Consider the following 20,405-nt stretch of genomic DNA (forward strand, 5'->3'; position numbering starts at 1 on the left):
CCGTTGAGCATCAATACTCATGACACACAAGTTCCTGACACAACATGGACTAGCCTACAGAAAACTACCTAGCCCTCACTTTGTACGTCATTTGCAGTAGGATTCCATCAATCTTCTTGCTTTCCCGCTAAAATGGGCCCTTTAATTTTACAGTGGGCTGCCCTGTTCAAATAGATGAAAAGAGCGGCTTAAACAGAGGAGAAGCGAGTGCTAAAAATCAGAGACGGAAGTTAGAAATGTGTACGAGAATGAAAAACAAAAAAGGGAAAAGGGTGCAAAAGAAGAGATTCAGATAACAATATCAAGTAGAAAAAGCATGCCGGAGGAAGGTAGTAACAGGGAAAGAGCAGGACTGGTTAGGCAACAAGGGAATGTAAATGGGTGTAAGTGAGTGGGAATGTACAAGAACAATTAAAGAGGGAGAGGTGAGCATATTGTGTCAGAGGGTGTTCATGTCTCGGGTGACAGGGACATGAGAATAAAGCATGTGCGAGAACCTAAAAGATAGGGAGGGAGAAAGATATACAGAAAAGTGATGAGCTTGAAGAAAGCATGAGGGAAAATGAAATTCTAAAGGAAAGAAAGCAAAAAAGTGTGAAACTGCGAAAACGCAGAAAAAAAAACAAACAGATATAGAAAAACGGGAAAACACTGCAGAAGGATCGAAAAAAGAAAGATCACACTGCAAAAGAGACAATTCATACATGGAAGAACAGTGAGGAAAATTAAGAAACTACAACACAAAAACAGAGTGAAAGTCAATCCATTAGAGATCCTTGGAATTGGAAAATGCAACCAGCAAAGACAAAATGTAGGTTAACGGGCCCAAAGGGAGAAAAAGTGAAAGACCCTCAACAAGATCCAGACCGACAGAGAGAAGCACTAACACTGTTATTATGCTGATCCAACTAGTGAGTACCTGCATGTCCTCCTCTCCTCACTGTTTAAGGCACTGCCACGTACTGTACACAGAATCACCTTCCAGCAGCAGCGGCAACAACAAAAATCAGGTACCGAAAGAAGAAGAAAAAAAAGGCTTTGACGGATATATATGGAAAGAATTAGAGAGCAAGAGCAACATAGCTGGAAACGAAGTGGTTTACTTTTCACAGCATGAAGCAAAATGTGGAAGGTAAAAAAGGCCTTTTGTCCTTTCACCATCACATTGTGCAATTTTGTGCCAGGTGTAAACAGAGTGAATTTTCAGAGTTCAGTGACCATTGCCTTTTTATTTAGCATCCTCGGCTAACTTATTCAATCTCTGTGAAAGTGCCATCACTGTGTCCAGAATGTGCTGACGTTCAGTCTCATCTAGACGAGTTCCACAGCGCTGCTGGAACCTGTCTGGGTGCCACAGGGCCTGCTGTCGGCGCAGGTAGCTGCGGAAGGCCGATTGGTCTGAAACATCAACGCCATGTGTGATGACACCAATCATATCCTCAATGCTGCCCGCACTGCCACCAGGCCAGGGGATGTCTCGGTACCGCAGTTGGTGAGAGGCACTGTGTGAAAAGACAGTGGCACATCGCCGCTCGTACTGGTGCTTCTTGCTACGTGTCAACTCCTCCCGGAGCATGCTGGCCCTCTGCTGGTACTGCCGGTGTTCCTCTTCTAGCCGACGGCGGAGCTCCTGCTGCTCCTTCTCCCGCTGTTCCTTCTTGGCTGCTGCAGCTGCTTTCGCTCTGTGAGTGGGGTTGGTACTCTGACGTTTTCTATCATATTCTCTGGCCATTCGCTCTGCCCAGTCAAAATGGTTTTCAGGCTCGGGGTCAGTCCTTGCAAAATCATCTGTGTTGCAAAAAAAAAAAAAATTAAAAACATTTTTTTAAAAAAAGAATGTATCGCTTTTAAGTACAATTTTCTTAAGTATCACATATGGGACGGTAAGGTAACTGCCATCCATCAGCAGTGCTCTAAAACTAACCACTTTCCTTCCTCCATCTTCCCCCCAAATCTGGGTGGACTTCATCACAGTTTAAGAAAAATAACAACTGAACTATCTAGCAAATAATGGCTGGTCATGCTTACTTCTCTTTCCCTCTACCACCTGCATCTTTTTCTAATCATTCTTACCATCGTATTGGCCAAAGACCTCCTGGTATTCATCCATGCATTCCCCGAAGAGCTTGGCACGGAACGCCTGCTCCTCGTCACCCCTGAAGTTATCCGGTTTGTCTTCCCCATCCCATGGCGGCGGGGCGGGGGACTACAGATAAAGAAAGCACACACACAAATAAATGTTATCTCTTTGTAGGCATGAGACACAGTCAAAGCCCACACGTTTCCATGTACCCCCAGCAGAGAGAAAACCTCTAGCCCACAGGTCCTGATGTTAGCAAACAAAGATAACATGGCTCTAATAACTTGGTACTAGTAGCTTAATGGCTCCACTCCATCAATCAAGAATGCCTTATTCTAGTGGGATGACGAAGGGACCTCCCCAAGCTACAGGATGATGGCCCTAGATGGAGAGGATCCTAGATGGAGAGGCTTTCGCTGGGGAGGAGACTGTTATATTCCTGGCAAAGCGTTTCTAGCGCTTACCATAAGACATGGACCCAACGCAGAGGAATGAAATGCACCCCTACCCACAAACCAGAGTCGAACCCCCACCCTCTTCCCAAAACCTCAACCACCTTATTAACTCAAATTATGACAACGCTCAACGCAGGCCCTGCTAGAGACATAGCTCCACTGAGGTATGGAGTCTGCATACATGCATAAACAAGTAATACAAACTAACATCCCTGCTTCTTAAAGACACAGTCCAGCAGCTATATCAATGACATGCAAAGACATGCTCTTTACCCTTCCACAACAACCTATCACACGGAAGCACTAGTAATGATGCGCCTGTGCAGGACTTTTCCACACACCATCCGCTCCATGAAGGAGATGCTGCAGTTTCCAGGTTTAACTGAGTTTGGTTAACAAACCAACCCTCCTCCTATTCCCAATACCACCTGAACGCTCCGGCGTCCATTTCTGTGCTCACCACATAGCACTCCCTCCCGCCCTCGTGCACACCCATTGGCTGGAAGAAGGATCAGCTGACCAAGGAGCCTCAGCCTTCTCAGTAGGCCCCCTAACAACCCACAGGGCAGTGTTGCCCGGGCAGGCAACTAAGGGCTACAGCAAAGGGAACTTCCAGAGGGCACCTCCCTCGCCCGTTTGCCCTGGGCACCATCTACTGCAACAATCAGGTATAGTGGGAAGAGTTGGAAGCACAGCAAATAAAGTACTCATGAAGCCTTGCCACTACTTTAATACTGCACCTAGAATGCTGCCACTGCGCTGATGTTAGCTGCGCTCTTCAGTTTGCCATTGTTTAGAACGGCTGCCTTTGAAATTCTGTCACTGTGTTGAAGCTGGTTGCGCTCTAATGTTTTAAATTTAGTTGCCACTGTTTCCCTGTGATGTATGCCATTGTTTAAACCCTGCTCCCTATGAATTCAATGACTATTTGAATCCTGCTGCACTGTGAAGTTTGCCCCTGCTCCAAATTCTGCTGCCTTTTGAATTTTGCCACTATTTGAAACCCTACTGCTCTTTAAAGTTTGCCACTGGGCTAAATCGATCTGCCCAGTGAAGTTTGCCATGGTGCTAAATCTAGTTTCTCTGTGAAGTTTGCCACTGCTTTAAATCCTGCTACGCTCTGAAGTTTGCCAATGTGTTCAAGCTAGCCTCGCTCGGATGTTTAACACCATTTCAAATACTGCTGCCCTTGAATATTGAATCTAGCTCCGCTTTGTAGTCTTCCGCCGTTTTAAATCCTGCTACCCTTTAAATTGTGCCACTGTGCTGAATCTAGCAGTCGTGTGAAGTTTGCCATAGTGTTGAATCTGGCTGTCCTGTGAAGTATGCCACGGTTTTGAATGCTGCTACCACTTGAATTTTACCACTATTTGGATCCTGCTGCCTTTCAAGTTTGTTGACTCCAGCTGCCCTGTGAAGTTTGCCACGGCTTTATATCCTGCTGTGCTCAACCACCTAACCACCCCCGGCTCCTCTCCAGCATAACTCACACATAGCAGACACACCCAAGGGGCCAGCCATACTACACATAACACCACACATCCGCCACAAGAACAAACAGCCATAAACAACCTAGACACTGCCACTACAATTACGTAGCATCATGCACTATCTCCTCCTCCAACCCTACAGTCTGGCACACTCCTTGGTCTGTTTGTCCCAGACCTATCTGTGAGCACTTCGGCTTCTGTCCTTTACCCCACTAATGGGGGTACTTACCCCACCTCCACTCGAACTCCCTTCCCCAGACATAAAAAAAGAAATACCCACTCTTAAATAAGCCCTCAAGTGCTACATTTGCCTTGAAGGTCAAACACCCTCCTCTTTTTCAAAGAGATATAATCCAGACCAGGAGAAAGATTGAAAGGCAAGAATCAGGAATAAAAACAGTGAAATAAAAAAAAGCTTGAGAAATGAAAGAAAGCAAAAGAACATTCATAGAAAGAAAGTTCTCGAAAAGTGGGTTAGAAATGAGAGAAAAGGATTACAAACGCTAATTGGAAAGAAAAAGCTTGAGAAAGAAAATGTAGAAACAATGTTTTAATAGTCAAAGGAAAAGAGCAATGAAATAAAAACATCCCACCTGCACATAAGGATACAGTAAGTCACCTTGGAGATCCATGGCCTCATAAAAAGGTATTAGACTTGCAGCATTCGGTATCTATGTGATCACTGCCCGCATAGAAGACTAACAATAAACATAACTATTTAGTTTGATGTTCTTAACCCCAAATATAAGGATTCTAGATTTGGCTAAAGCTTATGTACATCCTTTTTTGCATCTGCTTCCTCTCTTCCTTTCCCCTGCTGATGCACCGATGCGCCGCGCACTGGTTACCCTCTGAACTCGGTCCCAGACTCCTGCATGTCCAGATGCCCTTGCACTGCCTCTGGGCTCCCCAGCACTTAAGGCTCTGTATCTGAAACCGAGCAGTCCCTTCTCTCTGCACTTATGAGCCACACGCTGGCTGCACTTATGAGTTAACTGCACTTCCCTCTTCCCCCGGCACTTCGCCCCTTCCCCGATCTGAATGAGACAAGGTCTAGTAAGATCGTTATTTTGTCCTCCCTTAGTTTCCGCCGCCTTGTTTTGTCGTGCTTAGAATCACGTGTGTACAGGCGCGTTATAAATGCCACATCGTATATCGGGAGGGTGTGTCTCAGGCTTTACGTTCTTACAAATTGGCCTTGTAAATTCTTGCCTAGGTTTTTATTAGAGCAGCATAGGAAACAGAAGCAGACAGAAAACGAGGGTGCACGTTGGTATGGTAGGAACAGAAGATTACAATTCTGAGGCACTTGATGCAGGGCCTCTGATCGCTGCCTATTCACAAAGAGTCTAAATGCTGGTGCAGCATAGTGCCTTTTCTCTTTTGGGTGGAGGAGGGGCTGAATTACACTATCAATACCATTCCGGACCACATAGTCTGTGCCCTCACTCGCCCTTAACAGCAGGCCAGTCTCATGCTTTCCTGTGCCACTGAGCCGACAAAAACCTCAAACTCAAGGCCTCCCAGGTGCAACACTGCCAGTATTTCTTGTTGGTACTTGAAGGTTCCAGCCTATTTGGAGCCATGCATATTTCACCTGCTTGGCCAGACCATAACCGTATATCATTCTTGATAAAAATGTAAGCAGAGCAACCCCCCCCCTTCAACCTCGCCCCACCTACCCACACTAGGAATAATCGCAACAGAACAGTGGAGAAGTTGCTTCCTCTACTACAACCGATCACCAATGCCACCACTACTAAACATTCAGACCCCACGGTCTTAGTGGATCTTTTCAACCATACTCTACTTTAAACACAATTGCACCTCTTAAACTGTGCAAGGCCAAACCCCTCGTGCTTTTAAACTCATGGTTCACCCCACACATTAGATGACTGCGCAAATCCAAAAGAAATGCAGAAGCACTCTGGAAAAGTCATCCAATAGCTACCAACAAAGATACATTCCCAATAACCTCCCTCAACTACAAGGAGGCGATTCAACAAGCTTAAAAAGAAACCTACAACAACTACATCACTCAAGCTAAATCTACCACCAAAGAACTCACCACCTCCAATCATCTGCATCAAAGACCACCTGGTGCACTAACATTCAGTCAGCACTACTGGATAAAATAGCGATGCTACAAAACACAATTGAAGCCAAGAAACTCATGCTCTTAGAGGCCACACCCAAACCTTCCACCAAGGGCACCGACTTCAGGTTTTCCCGGGGGGAGCGGTGCCCGAAAAAAAAAAAATACTAAATTAAGAAAAAAACAATTTCCCAATTAAAGTATAGGGAAACGCAAATGGCCTTTCGCGGGGGGTGCCTGGGCCCCAGAACACCCGCGTACTCAGCACCCGTGCCTTCCACCTAAACGCCTTTCCTAAAAACACACAACTTATCTCCTCTCACTACCAAAGAGGTAGAGGACATCAAGACAAAGCTAAAACCATGAAGAGGCCAGGGTGACATCAGCCCCACCCCTATCATTAAAGAGGCAGCCATGGATCTGGCCCATTTCATCAGATCAATAATCAACTCTTCATTTGAATAGCATGGTGCCGAACAACCTAAAAGACACGTGGGTTCTCCCATTATTAAAAAAGCTGACTCTAGACCCTAACATTCCCACCAATTATAGACCTATCACCACGGTTCCATTCTTATTGGAAATCCTTGACAGAGCAGCCTACCTGCAAATTGAAAAGCATTTAGAAACGAATAACCTCCTTGGCCTCAGATAATCAGGCTTTCGGCCCAGGCACAGCACAGAAATAGCTTTGATTGACCTCAAAACACAAAATCGAGGAATTAAAAGACAGGCAAAATGGCCCTCCTCCTATTATTAGATCTGTCAGCTGCATTCGACTTAGTTGATCACAAAGTCCTCTGTCAAAGCAACCACTTGGATCCAGTCCTTCCTCGATAATAGATCAATGAGAGTCTTCTCACCCTTGGCCTCTGCTGAGCCTGCACCAGTTCCCTGCGGAGTACCCCAAGGTTCATGCAGGTCTCCCACCTTATACAACGTATTCACAAAGCCCCTGTTCGATAACCCGACTGTCTGGGAGTCCCCTACACTAATTATGCAGACACCCAGTTACGCATACCCATCACTGGAGACTACGATACGGACACTAAAGTACTCTACAGCATCATACAGACCTGGATGGCTAAGCATGGTCTCAGTCTCAATGACGAGAAGACAGAGCTTCTCCTCTTAGACTCCAAACTAGGATTGGTCATTACCAAACTACTGTGAAACACTTTTTAGTAGGAATGTATCTTCCTTAGAGGACAGCGATTCCTCTGAGCCTCTCGAACTTTGAAAGTCCTCGCCCCCCAAAACTACTTATTGATGAAAATGGTTAATTACTGTATTATTACGTTGATTGTTATTTTCCTTTGCTGTTTTTGAAAAATTTCACTAATGCACCTCAACAGCCTTTCTCCTTTCTTTTTTGAACTTATTGGTTTGTTCATCTGACTGTAAAGTAATGTCCTTTCTGTTCATATGAAATGTATTCAGATTGCACAAACTTGAGACCAATGCTCAGCTTTGATGCCCATTTTCAGACATATGCATCCTGCTTTTGTCCGTCCTTCTACCTGTGTTGGCCAAAATGGCATGTATCACCTTGATTGTCCTACTACCATTGTTCTAAACATGTAAATTAAATTCATGTATTTTTGATACTAATGAGATTATGAATAAGACCGATTCATTCCAAACTGGTCTAAGCAATTCACTACATTTGAATTCTAACAATTATTCCTTTTGGGTTATTGGTGATCCACTAAGAACACCCAATTAGTTCTGTCAGAACAATATAACATACAAAACTAAAGGTATGTTCCAATTCTAAACCGGCGGTTACCACACCCCCTAGTTATACACTGTTGTAGACAGACCAAAGTTCTAAAACTCAGACTAGACTAACAATTTGACTCTTTCAATATAGAAGGTAACTCTGTCAGGGTCTACAAGGATGTGAAAACACTTAGCATCTACATCGACTTATCTCTAACGCTATCAAGGCAATTCAATGTGACAGCCTCTTCAACAGCATACACCTGCAAGTTAATCACTGCATACAGACCTTTCCTTACAGCACCTAACAACATCACCATAGCTTGAGCCCTAGTACTCTCTAAATTAGACTACTGCAATGCACTGTACCTTGGAACCAGTCAACAGAACCTGAAAAACATGCAAGTCCTACAAAACAATGCCATTAGGTCAGCACTGAATATCCCCAGATCCCAACATATATCAGACTCCAGATGCAACCTGAACTGGCTATCAATCAAGCAAAGGATTGCTTTCAAATCCCGGTCACTTACCCACAAGTGTCTTGCAAATCTGACACGGTTACTTGTCCAATAACTTTGCACGCAATACCTCAGATCGCCCGGCTAGATCTACCTATGCACACTGCCTCAAAGTCCCCAGCTTCAAGCTACAGAAGGCCGGAGGCAGTAGCTTTCCCGTTTTAGCAGCCAAGTTATGGAACACCTTACCTCTTCCATTAAGAGCTACCATTAAGAACTGAACCTAACTATCACCCATTCAGGAGAAATGCAAAAACATGGCTCCTCGCCAAGAAGCCTAGACATCCCTCTGCCGTATGCCTGTTCGCTAGCTAACCTGCAGTACCTTGCTAATTGTATATATCGGCTGACTCTTGCACTAACAGCATATGTAAGACATGTATATTTGTAAATACTGAATCTTTGCTTTGTAATCTTGTAAATTATTTTGTATGTCTGTACAGTCTAACCTGGTCATGTAAGAAATGCGCCCAGATGCCTCAGGGCTGGGAGCGCTTTACAAATAAACAAAATACAAATACCTACCCAAAGTCACCCAGAATGTCATCCTCATGAGCAAGCATCGAACAACGTCTTCTCATCCTACCCACCTAGCTTTTACTCTGGCACTCTAACTATTAAGCATGCTTGTACATTCCATATCCATACCTGCTCAGCGTTTCCCCCCTTTAGGAGATCCCCAGGGGTCTTTCCAGCGTGGTTGGTGATATTCATTGCGGCCGGACTATGTCTCTTGAGTGGGACCACCAAGTCTTCATAAACTGAACGAACAAGAGCATTTATTTTAGTATGTACAAAAACCTTGTACAGTACTGTAACTTAGCCTACACCATTGTTATCAATTCATACCGTTAATATAGTAACAGGTAAGCTGTTACAAAAGACAGCAATACATTACCCGAGATAAAACGAAGTTTTATTTACAAATCTCGAAGGTTCTAAATGAGTTTTGGCCACAAGGATGTCTCGAAGTCACTGTGGAGCGTGCGTGAAAATATTAGGATGTGAACATCTTACCTCTCTTCCCATTGCATGCTGCTTTCTTAGCAGCAACATGCAAGGCTGTATTACCCCGATGGTCCTGGTTCAGGGGACTGGCACCATGCTTCAGCAGAAGGTGCACCACAGCATCATCCAGCAGCGCACAGGCTAGATGGAGGGGTGTGCGACCCTTACGCGCAGCAAAGTTCAGGTTTACGCTTCGGTGCTTCCGGAGGTAGGACTTCAACTTGAGCACACTGCCCTCTTCTACATAGCGCAAGAGCTTTTGCTGCTTGCGGGAAGCCATGTCGGGTTAGATTAGCTACTGTTCGTGCAGGCTAGACCGAAGAAAAAAAATACATTACACACTGGGTTTTAAACATCAAAACAATAAGATGACGGTAGAGACATCTTCAAAAAGATGAAATAATAGATAATACAAGCAAATGCTGACTGCTCCTTTAATGTTCAATCATTTGGTCTGCCAATAGCCAAGTCTCCATCCCGAAAATGTACTATATTTGGATGCGGTGTAAGCACCACCACGGTAAAGGAATTCTACACATCACCATATCCAATTCCTACTACTAAGATGGGACCACCCATGTACATGTCAAGTAGGGTCATACAGACCCCCCATATCCAACCCTCGCTGTAGTGCAGAGGTAATCATAACAATAATGTAGCAGAGCCCCATGGATCATCACATTCAAATGGTGCTGCTGTCCACGGATCACCACTGCATTATTGTAGCAAAGTAATATAGACCACCATGTCCCGTGCAGTGCAGGACTCAACACTGTAGAATCCCATAACCAACCTGTCTTTCCATCTTACACAACACACACTGGCCAGTCAAAGAAAGAGCAGTGACCCAGCAGCTATCACTTTAACAGCCCTTACACCTCTGAGCAAACACCCAGTAAAATGTACACCTTACCTTGTTCACCACACCATACCACACAACCTGAAAGAATGGAAGATCTGGAAACTTATTAGCAAGCACACAAGGAGGAGTCATACCTTTCAACCAATGGAGTCTCCAAGCGTTAGAAAGTCAGACGATTTTGGAAGGTGGTACCATTTTAATTAAATAAAAGCCACACCTTTTGCTGTAAGATTCTGGTAACCTATAAAAAAAGACACACAGCTTATTGAGTGTATGAAAGGGAGTCCAGGGCAGGTGAAGGATGGCGAGTAGGGAGGTCTATGGATACCACCACCTCTGGGAACACAACCTTCATGTGCCCCAACCCAAATCCCGTAGAATCTTCTGAGCACACAGTAAATATCAGCACACAATAAACGGGAGTTCCAATCTGCCAACATCAACACAACCGAGTTTCGCAGATTGGCAGACCCTCTTAAAATCACCAATCCCAAACCACCCCGACTCTTGCAGAGTCATGCACCAAGAGGCATCTCAAATATTATTAAATATAGGGAGTTATAATTGTCAAAACCAAGTCGTATTACATTGCTATGCATGTAACTATGCCATCCTTAATTTGCTACTACTCAAGCCCATACCCCTCAACCTTTTCAAATGCAAATCAAAAGGTGGGTGAAAAAAGGGCATTTAAATTTTACGAGTGAAACTTCAATTAACACGGGTGAGTGGACGGGTATGTAAACCGCCCCCACTTGGCAGCTCAAAGGGCCCTTATTGTCAGAGCTGAAGGAAAATGCAATGTGGCCTCAACCCGTCCTCCGGAAGTCGACATAGTATCACAAGAGGAAGTGGGTAATAATACTGGCAATTGCAGATTTTAGTCACCGTACCGCAATGATAAGACACAGCTGGGACACATCTCACTCAAGCGAGAATTTCAATGGGGAGTTTGCTTCTCTTGCTGCCACCGCCAGGCCATACCATTTGCCTTAACAGTGGAAAATATCATAGTTAGAAAAATGCCTGCTGCTGAAGCAGCAAACAACGTCCACGGACAAACTGAAAGGAACAGAAAGGGCCAAATACGCGACAAACCGATTCGAAACAAAAAAGAAGCAATTCATTTAAACAAGGCTACAAACAAATAAAGATGTTAAACGTCATTACGTAAAATATTACTGTGCTGGAAAAGAAAATGGACGTGACTAGACCATGGCTCCTATACCCTGGGCGAGAGACGTCACGGGAGACCGGGGAAGAAGGGCCCGTTATGATTAGTGCGGTCCGTCCAATTGTCTCTCCTTCACCCCCAAAAAGCAGGACACTAAGCCAAAGGAAAAGGCGCCGGTAAGCGGCATTGCCACCCACATACGTATTACGGACAGTCCGCTAAATACGTCAGAGCCATAGGCTTCGGCAAAAGACGAAGGAACCGTCCATCTTGGAGCGGACTGTACTCCATTCACATTCAAAGATATTTCGTAGATAACCCCTCATTTGGACTGAAAAAACACAGAACGGCGCAAATTCAGATACGCATTATACTTAGAAAGCATTGCTAAATATAATACGGTACATTTCTACTCGTGTGAAAATATCGAAAAAAAACAAGAAGTGTATTTATTTTAGAAACAAGTTCATGCATTCATGTTCGGCATCCTTGCATATCGGGCAAGGACTCTTATTACCACTGAAACGGCCACAAGGTAGGTAAACTCGCACGACATGCGTGCGTAAATTAAAATAAACCCGCACATATAGTCCTTCTGTTATGCCTATGAAAGAGGCGCTCCTGGTTTGGTTTCTAGTCGTGGGAGCTAGGGGGCGCGGTATCCTGTTGTACGCAGCGCGCGCGCGCGCACGCCGGAACTGCTCCATCGAGCCACCCCCCCCCCTCTCTCTCTTTGACAGCGAAGAACAGCTCCGCGGACACTCAAAGGGACCGCACCGCCGGCCTCACTCGCTAAGGTAAACCCGCCCAGCGTGCGGCTGTTTCTCGTCATCCCTCTTCCATCCGCGGACCCTTTTTTTTTTTTTACTAGCCATTTTGGTTTTCTGATGTGGGATTATATCCCGGCGGACCAGCGAGACAAAATGGAGGCCCTCGAGTAACTGCCTTAATTAATCAGGCGCGCACCACCGCCAATCCTATTCGGCGATGGCGGGACGGTGATGCCAGGGAGGGGGCAGGGGGTACGATCCCGGGGGCCTGGCCGCAGCTGTATTTTGATATCTTAAAGTCCTGCTCTGCTCTCCCCCGAGTCACGGAGGCCTTGCAGGCCAAGCGTGCGTTCTCCAGTCTGAATGAACGCCCGCCACCCCTAGCCCTAGTATTTAGTTTGTTTCTGTGGATCCCGGAACTGAAACCCTTTAATTAGGGCTGTCGATTTCGACCCAGTTCTATCGTGCACAGCTAATGCCACGAACACACCCAGTGGGGGTCTCCTGGGGCAGATTTATTTTCATTGAGACCTACGAGACAGTGTTTCGTGCCTCCTGTGCTTTCTCAAGACCTTAACTTGTGCTGTGGAGGAGCCACATTATATAGTTGGTTGTCAGCAGCAGCTGTTATGTGGTGTCAGAGATGTGTATGGTAGTCGCGACAGGGAAACGCAGGTGCTGACGGCGCACCAGTTCCAGTTTTCCATGTCACTAAGGATTCCTGCCAAATCGAGTTGGGGGGTTTGGGGGGCTCTTGACGCGCAGGCGTCGTGGTACCCGTGTCTCCTTTATTTCATTGACAGTGAATCCTGATTTATTGCCGCCATCACGAGCATCCATTGGCAATAGTGTTAATATGTCGCACTAATTGAAATGCTTTTGGGGCGCAGAAACTCGAAGCCCAGTATATCCAGCGGCACTGTGTTTTGCACAGTACTTTTTGGCTAAACACTCTATCTTGGTACATCGTTTAACGGCGCAAACTACGTCGCTTTCCCTGGTTTTACCAACACCGTGGCAGCGAATGCGAGTGTTGTAAAGTTTCCTGTGCGCCAATCCGGCTATGCATTCTGTATACATCTGGCGGTCTATGTTTTTGAGGGCCTTATGTAACTTTTGGGCTTTTATTCTTCTGTATCAGCTTAGTATATGCGCGGGCATAGCATTCCCAGATTGGGACTTGTCGGTTTAAGATCCATTAATGCACACATGACTAAGTGGGCACTTGGCATATTTCTTTTTCAATTCGGCGCGCTAGTAAGGTGGTATTCATGCCATTAACATGTGTTGACGGTAACATTGCCCCCACTGCGTTGTTGTCTTAATGTTCCGAGTGGCATCAAAGATCATCTTTGCATTTAATGTACCATACGTATCGCACTAAAGCCAAATGGTGATGCTTTTGAATTAATTGTAACCACTGGCATTGCTCTGTTCAACTTTGTGCCACGACGAAAAGGGACCGATCATTGCTACTAGGTAGAATACAGAAAGAATCAAGACGCCCTTACAAAAAGCAGATACCAAAAAATTAGCCTCATCCTAAACAATAGAAACACGGTTTTGAGTGGAGTAAATTAGTCTCCCTCCTGGCTTGCTCTACATTTCTTTTGGTTTGTTACTGTGTCAAAGCTGAGTCCTCCGACATTCAGATCTCTTGACATGTCGTGGTTCCTCCCAAGCCTTCGTTTTTATTCATTTGGTGTGTGTCACCACCTGTTGCACTTGCGCGGGCTCTGTCATTTGCACAGCAGCTGGAAGTCTTGGTTTTCTAAGAAGGAACCACTCTCGCTCATGGGACACTTGGCCACTTTCAATCAGGCGCTCGGCTAAAACACAGCACAGTACACCGTTATGGTTTATTTGGTATGATAGTTTGTAGTATGCCGAGGGATGCCTCTTACCTATTGGTGCTGAAAAGATCATGTTAGCTGGGCATATTTACTTCAGGTTCTAATTAAGGTAAAATGTGGCCTGGCATTTTTGAAACTATTGGCAACATTATACTGAGGAGCCAAAGCACATGTAACTGTAAATATGTTAACGTCTGCTTTTATTCAATGTTTAGCGAGGTATGTAAACAGCTTGAGGAGCACACTGAGGTATGTAAACAGCTTGAGGAGTACACTTTCACCCAAGGGTATCATGGCGCTGGGATAACATAGAACAGGCGAAACCTAGGGCCTAGAAGAGAAGGGTCTTCAGAGATTGCCTAAATTGCAGGTGGTTATTAAGTGTGGGGAGCAGTGCGTTCCACAATTGCGCAGCAGCCACAGAGAAGGCCTGACCGCCCCCACTCTAGTGAGACAGAAATAGGGCACACATAACAAGCCAGCAGACCCAGACCAAAGCTCATGATTCGGAGGTTGCGGATGAATTTGTCACACAGGTATTCAGCCCCGAGACACTGACGGGTGTGATGAACCAGGCTGTGATTTAAGTTAAATACTTTGGGCCACAGGCAGCCAAGTGCAATGCGTCAAGAACTGGGGAGATAAGCCCTCCATACAGGGCTCTCCTAGCAACTCGGGCAGCAATACAAGCGGCTAAGAACAAGGGCAGCTTCGGGAGGAATAAGGGGAGCCCTTTCCGCAAGCTCTTCAATTGGCATGTCCCACCTTACAACGGCCAACATCTGATAATCCAGCGAGATGGTGGAAGAAAGCCTAACCCCAAGATTCTTGACAGTGGTTACCGGAACGGAGAGCTGAGCGCCGACGGCCAGAAAGAGGTCACCCAGAGTGCAGAATCAGATGGGGCGTCCACCACCAGTACGTCTGTTTTGTCTCCGAGTTTCATCCAATCTCCCACGGCAGAGACACTGGAAGAGGCACGATGACATTTCAGCCTGAATCCGGTCAAACCGAATCAGGATTTCATGAGCATATGAGTAGCATCTAATGCAGAAGGAGTGGATGAGACACTCAATTGGCTGAATGTATATTTTAAGTATCATCAGTGACAAGGCAGCGGCCCTAAATGACACCACAAGAGGGGGAACACAGGTGTGTAAAGAAAGGAGTACTTGGGCTCTCTCATCCAGGAATGAGGTGAACCAGGCTAGCAATGCCCGTCTGGGCAAGCCGAGCCAACAGGGTGGGGTGGTCGGCAGTGTTAAATACTGCTGATCGAGTAGTATCAGGGCACCCACCCGCATCAACCAGCCTAGCCATATTTTCCTGAACAGACACCACGACACTGTGCTCTCGCTGGAATCCTGACTGGAATGAATCGAAGAAGCCTGAGGCCTCCAGATAGGAGGAGAGGAGTGGAGAGATCAAAGCCTCTAGAAGTTTCATAAAGAAGGGTATTGATGAGATCGGATGGAAACTAGAAGGAAGTGGTGTCCAGAGAGGGTTTTTTAAAAAGAGGAACGACAGTGGCTTGCTTCAGTTCCTTAGGGGTGTACCCTGCCTGGCTGGAGCCGTTGATACCCTGTGTAATCTCGCCCAAGAGGACAGTGGTTGTATCTTTCAGCGGCAATAAATTAGGTGCACAGCAGGGGTGTCTATTTCCCCCTTGTATTGTTTGCCCTTTTTATTGAACTCTTGGTCATTTCGATATGCAGTGATCCTAATAAGTGCTTTACGAATGGTGCCTTTTATTTCAAAAGTTCTGCTTTGTTCGGGTGATATAGTATATGATGTGTGGCTGTACACAAGTGTTTCTAGGCACGTATTTTCTGATGTGTAATATTCCTTTCACTTACTGATGGGTGTCTTAACTGGGAGATTATCTGATTGTCAGTTATTCCCTGTAACAATATCATGCCACCAACTTTTACTTGGAGTGATCCACAATTCATGGGCCAGTAAGTTTTCAGATATTTGGACATCCAAATGACGGACTTTTATCCGATGTTGACATAATAATCAAATGAAATTAATGGAGATGGATGCATTACGTAAGAAAGGGGCAAATCAAACTCAGGCTCTGGGGGAAGATTAGGGCTATTAAAAATACTTTATCTCCAAAATTGTTTATTAAGTATGCTGAAACTTATAGCAAAGCCAATTGTCGGGTTCAAGGGGGGGAAAGCAAGAATTCTATTGGATGTTCTTCAATGCCCAGTGGGAGGATTTGGATACCCCATGCTAAAATTGTATCTTGCAGCATATACCCTACATTCATTAACTTAATGCAGATTCAATAGGAAAATCCAGACAGTTCAAATTGACCGATGCTGTACCTCTGATTGCACTGCCCATCTCCTACCCTTGCTAAGGTTCAAATGTCCAACCACCCTGGGCAGCTCCAGCAATCTCTAGCCAACATTGCCCTTGCCGATCCAACACCCTCAAACCATGCCCCTCATGCTGTTTAGTGCTTGTGTTCCCTCTGCAGTCGCTCACGCCACAGAGATCGACCTTCTCACGTACAACCATGACTCCCTCTTTGTCACCGAAACATGTTTGTATGTAGTCAGCGTCTTCTACAGGAGTGATTGCCTCTTATCCATCGTCCCCTCTCACTGAACAATCTAATTTCAATAACTCACCTGCTTTTTGCCTTTATTTTACAAGGAATCCATTACCGTTCACCTCATCTACAAACCACCTGACGGGAGTGACTTAATTGCCAACATCTCCAGCTTGCTTTTCTCTGCCAAACAAGCGCACACTTAAAATGTCTTTCATGGAGATGTTAACGTCCCAGCGTTTTAATGTGTCAACCACAGTCAAAGCACACTTTTTGCACTTCCAATATCATGGACGTTATGCAAAACCCCACAAACGAATGCAACACCCTAGACTTATTCTTTACCCCCCCCCCTCTGCGCAGCCCCTATTTGTATTTAAATCCAAGGCACTTTACAGTTTAACAAGAATACATCAAACGGGGAACAGAAGAAGCAACAATATATATGAATCAAACCAAAAATCCTTATCCCAATCGCTGCCATACTTCTGTTGACCACAACCCACAAAGGTCAAGCTAAACACCACACCACTCATTGCCACACATTCACAGGCTTTCCGGAACTAGAAGCAACGTTTGCAGACCTCCCCACCAAAGGGAATGACTTTGTCCTTCTAGAATTATTCAACAACTCTATGAATCTGATGAATGGTCCTGCCCCCTTATACGCCACCCAGGCTAAGACCAAGCAATCCACCTTTGGTACAGACCTGAGCTCGCCATCATCAAATGCTCAATTGGATCCCTAGAGAAAAGATGGTGCTAAAACCGTAACCATGGCACGGTCACCAACCTCTCCAGTATTGTACAAACCCTTCACCTGACACTGAGGTGCAAGCAACTCAGTAAAAATTGAACTATATCAACTGTTGAAAAAACAGACAAAATCCGACAGATCATCAAATCAACCTTGAATAACATTGGTGCCTCCGGATTCCCTTCCCCTGTGCACTCTAGCATGCACACTGCTGCTCTGGGTGAGTCCTAAAAACAATTCCCTCTCTGAAACCTACTTCCGATATCCTGGCCTCCATTATTAATCAATTGATCTGCACGGAGCTCAATGCGCTTGCTACTTAATGCATCCATCACAGAAGGGTCATTTCCAGACACCCTCAAGACTGGTCTCCTACAACCTCTTTTGAAAGAGCCCGATGCCTAGATGACCTGGCTGACTGCTGGCACATTATGCACCGCCTGTTGATTGGGAAAAAGTAGTCCCTACACAACCACTTGTCAGAATCGATCAACACCTAAACCATTATCAAACAGTGGATTGTCCCAAGCATGGAGACGGTCACCATGCAGGTAGTGGATGATGCCCTCCAAATCATGGATTAGGGCAGTGGTCTTCAAACTTTGTTGGCTCCACCCCCCCGCCAAGCAAAAATTGGGCAGCCCACGCCCCCCACACACAAAATGGACAGAATGTTCAAATGGCTATGACCTATTGCGCACATTCACTGCACCCTATTCTCTGTGTAGTCCCTGGGCTCCCTCATCCCACTCCTTACCAGTCGCGGTGGACGAGGTTGGGATGGAAAACCACTCAAACAGCTACAGCCTCCTTACCATCAGCTGCCGCCACAAGAATGCAAAAACCTCTGAGGCTGTGGTCCCCAGGACTGTAGTGGGTGGGGCAGGCTGGGTCAACATTTGGAAGAATGGCGAGGCATTACTTTTGATGCTTGGGCTTTGCAGACTGTAGCACAAGGTTACTGCCTACCAATCTTTAGAAGGCCTCCTGATTGCCCACTCTCAAAGTTCCGGATCTGCTCGTTTTGCAGGAGCTTGACACCCTGCTGGAGAAAGTGCCCTAGAGCCGCTGCCTGTGGTAGAGAGGAACCGAGGGTGGTACTCCTGTATATTTTTGATCCCAAAGAAGGATGGAGGATTGAGGCCCATCTTGGACTTGAGATGCTTGAGCACGTTCCTCAGAAAGGACAAGTTCAAGAGGGTCACACGTTCTCAGATGCTCCAGCATTAGATTTTAACATTACTTTAATGTGCCTATCCATCGCAAGAAGTACCTGAGGTTCACCATTGTTTAGCATTCTGCCATTCATGTTTACCAGGTTGATGGAGGTAGTGGCTGCAAGTCTCGGTGGGGGGGATTCACATCTACCCCATAATGGACGATTGTCTAATCTGCACCCGTTCAAAACGGTCATAGAGCATCTCGGCATCACCTTCCACTCTATCCACACGCTGAGCTTCTCCTTCCATTACAAGAAGTTCCACACGGTACCCCTCAAAAGCTTCAATAAATTTAGCAGATGATCATGAAGTTTCAATGCGCCCAATGTCTACCGGCCTTTGATTTTCTCATTGCATCCTGCATTTTTCTGGTGCCAGTGGCCCGGCTAAGAATGAGGTCTCTTCAATGGGTCCTTGGATGCCAGTTGTTGCAATTCTCTGGCAAAGTAACGGATGTACTTCAGGTCAAGCAGGAGCTTCTGTGGTCGGCCTGCGAGGAGAATGTGTTGACAGGGGTACCCTTTTGGAGGCCATGGCTGGAGGTTAGAGTAGTTGGGGATGTCTCGCTCGTGGGTTGCGGTGATCACACCACCTATTATCGGCAGTCGTTCCATCGGAGTCCAAACCACACTCGGCTGCTGGGCGCTGAGGGCAGCCGGACTAGCGCTGATGGCCTTTCTGCCCTCCATACAGGGAAGCAATGTCCTAATAATGCCGAACACCACATTGGCCATACGTTACCTCAACACAAGAGGTAGTGTAGGGTCACTATCACTGCAGAGACACAATGCAGCTCTGGTTTGGGCACTTCAATGGAGAGTGGGGGGGGTCAGCGGAAGATGCTCTAAGCAGGCAAAGCAATCTCCCGCAAGTGGAAGCTAGAGCAGGAAGTCCTTCAAGCGAGATCTTCGCCCTCAAGTGGACTTATTCGCGTCCAGTGGCAACCTGTGGACTGGAACTTTCCACTCCTGTACAGGTTTCCTCCAGTCCCCGTCATTCCTCACTCAGGAGGTAGAGTACATTTGAGAAGTCCATGGTCCTCATTGCCCCCGGATTGGGCGAGGAGAACATGGTACCCGAACCTTCTGGACATGCCATCTGCCATCTAATTCATCTTCCCAAAAGATTATCTGCTATCACAAGAGGACGGTTGCATTGGACCCTGAACCTTCATGCCTGATTTCTGAGGGGGTGAGATTCTGGAATTGGGACCTCCCGGAAGATGGAATGGAGGTGTTGCTTTCGGCCAGTAGACCAGCAACAGTCTCCATACCGCTGCTGTTGGAATCGGTTTTGTAGCTGGTGCAGAGATAAGAATGTAGACCCGTTCACCTGTATGACACTGGTGGTGCTATACATTTTTTTAAAAATGTTACTTCATTTGGCCCATCGGGGGCTACAGGTTGTGATTGCAAAGGCAGTGCTTTCTATCCTTAAGCGTTCAGAGCAAGGATCGTTCTTGAAGATCCCTTTGTGGCCCATTTCTGAAGGGACCGTTTCCCTCCTGTTCATTCATTGTTCCCGGCTGTGGTCTGAAACTTGTGTTAAAATTCCTCGTGGGCGCTAGGTAGTAAGAATTTCATCTAGCACAACAAATTGCCTTGCCTACATTTTACCCACCACGCACCCCTTTGTCGTCTTGATCCTAAAGGGCCTTGAGCTTTTACACCTTTTAGAATGGCAGAGCTTAGGCAAGATGACCAGCTTTTTATCGGGTATACCAGGCACAAGCTAGGTTTAGCTGTAACCAAGCACGCCATGTCCCTCTGGATTATCCTTTGAATATCAGAATGTTACAGCCTAGCGGGTAAAGACGTCCCGGTTGGACTACC

General features: G+C 46.0%; 2 protein-coding genes across 7 annotated transcripts in view; one reads left to right on the forward strand and one right to left on the reverse strand.

Annotated features, from left to right (window-relative positions):
- Window positions 1-1,080: 1,080 nt before the first annotated feature.
- On the reverse strand, window positions 1,081-11,674 carry LOC138521841 (NF-kappa-B inhibitor-like protein 1). 6 transcript variants are annotated; one of them, XM_069634982.1, is made up of 7 exons: window positions 11,462-11,592; window positions 11,127-11,224; window positions 10,368-10,474; window positions 9,381-9,682; window positions 9,012-9,124; window positions 2,074-2,206; window positions 1,081-1,788 (listed from the first exon to the last, which is right to left on the reverse strand). In XM_069634982.1, the coding sequence occupies exons 4-7, from the start codon at window positions 9,649-9,651 to the stop codon at window positions 1,229-1,231; spliced, it is 1,077 nt and encodes a 358-aa protein (XP_069491083.1). In that variant the 5' UTR covers window positions 9,652-9,682; window positions 10,368-10,474; window positions 11,127-11,224; window positions 11,462-11,592; the 3' UTR covers window positions 1,081-1,228. The 6 variants fall into 6 exon arrangements, with proteins under 6 accessions (XP_069491083.1, XP_069491080.1, XP_069491082.1 ...); XM_069634979.1 differs by having other exon boundaries at window positions 11,443-11,567; XM_069634981.1 differs by having other exon boundaries at window positions 11,404-11,534.
- Window positions 11,675-11,999: 325 nt separating this feature from the next.
- The window catches only part of LOC138521840 (spliceosome RNA helicase DDX39B), an 84,717-nt gene continuing 76,311 nt past the window's right edge, over window positions 12,000-20,405 (forward strand). Inside the window, exon 1 of the mRNA XM_069634976.1 lies at window positions 12,000-12,204. The gene's annotated coding sequence lies outside the window, so the exon portion shown is untranslated. The remainder of the gene's footprint in view (window positions 12,205-20,405) is intronic.

This window comes from Ambystoma mexicanum, chromosome 13 (genome assembly GCF_040938575.1).
Source record: "Ambystoma mexicanum isolate Mex_15411 chromosome 13, UKY_AmexF1_1, whole genome shotgun sequence".
Classification (NCBI taxonomy): domain Eukaryota; kingdom Metazoa; phylum Chordata; class Amphibia; order Caudata; family Ambystomatidae; genus Ambystoma; species Ambystoma mexicanum.

Excerpts from the sequence above, each read along its gene's own strand:
- LOC138521841 (XM_069634980.1), bottom strand. The coding sequence starts at position 9,651 with ATGGCTTCCCGCAAGCAGCAAAAGCTCTTGCGCTATGTAGAAGAGGGC. Across the intron at positions 9,125-9,380 it reads AGCATGCAATGGGAAGAGAG|TTTATGAAGACTTGGTGGTC; the intron begins GTAAGATGTTCA and ends TTGTTCGTTCAG. Across the intron at positions 1,789-2,073 it reads GGTCTTTGGCCAATACGATG|ATGATTTTGCAAGGACTGAC; the intron begins GTAAGAATGATT and ends TTTGCAACACAG.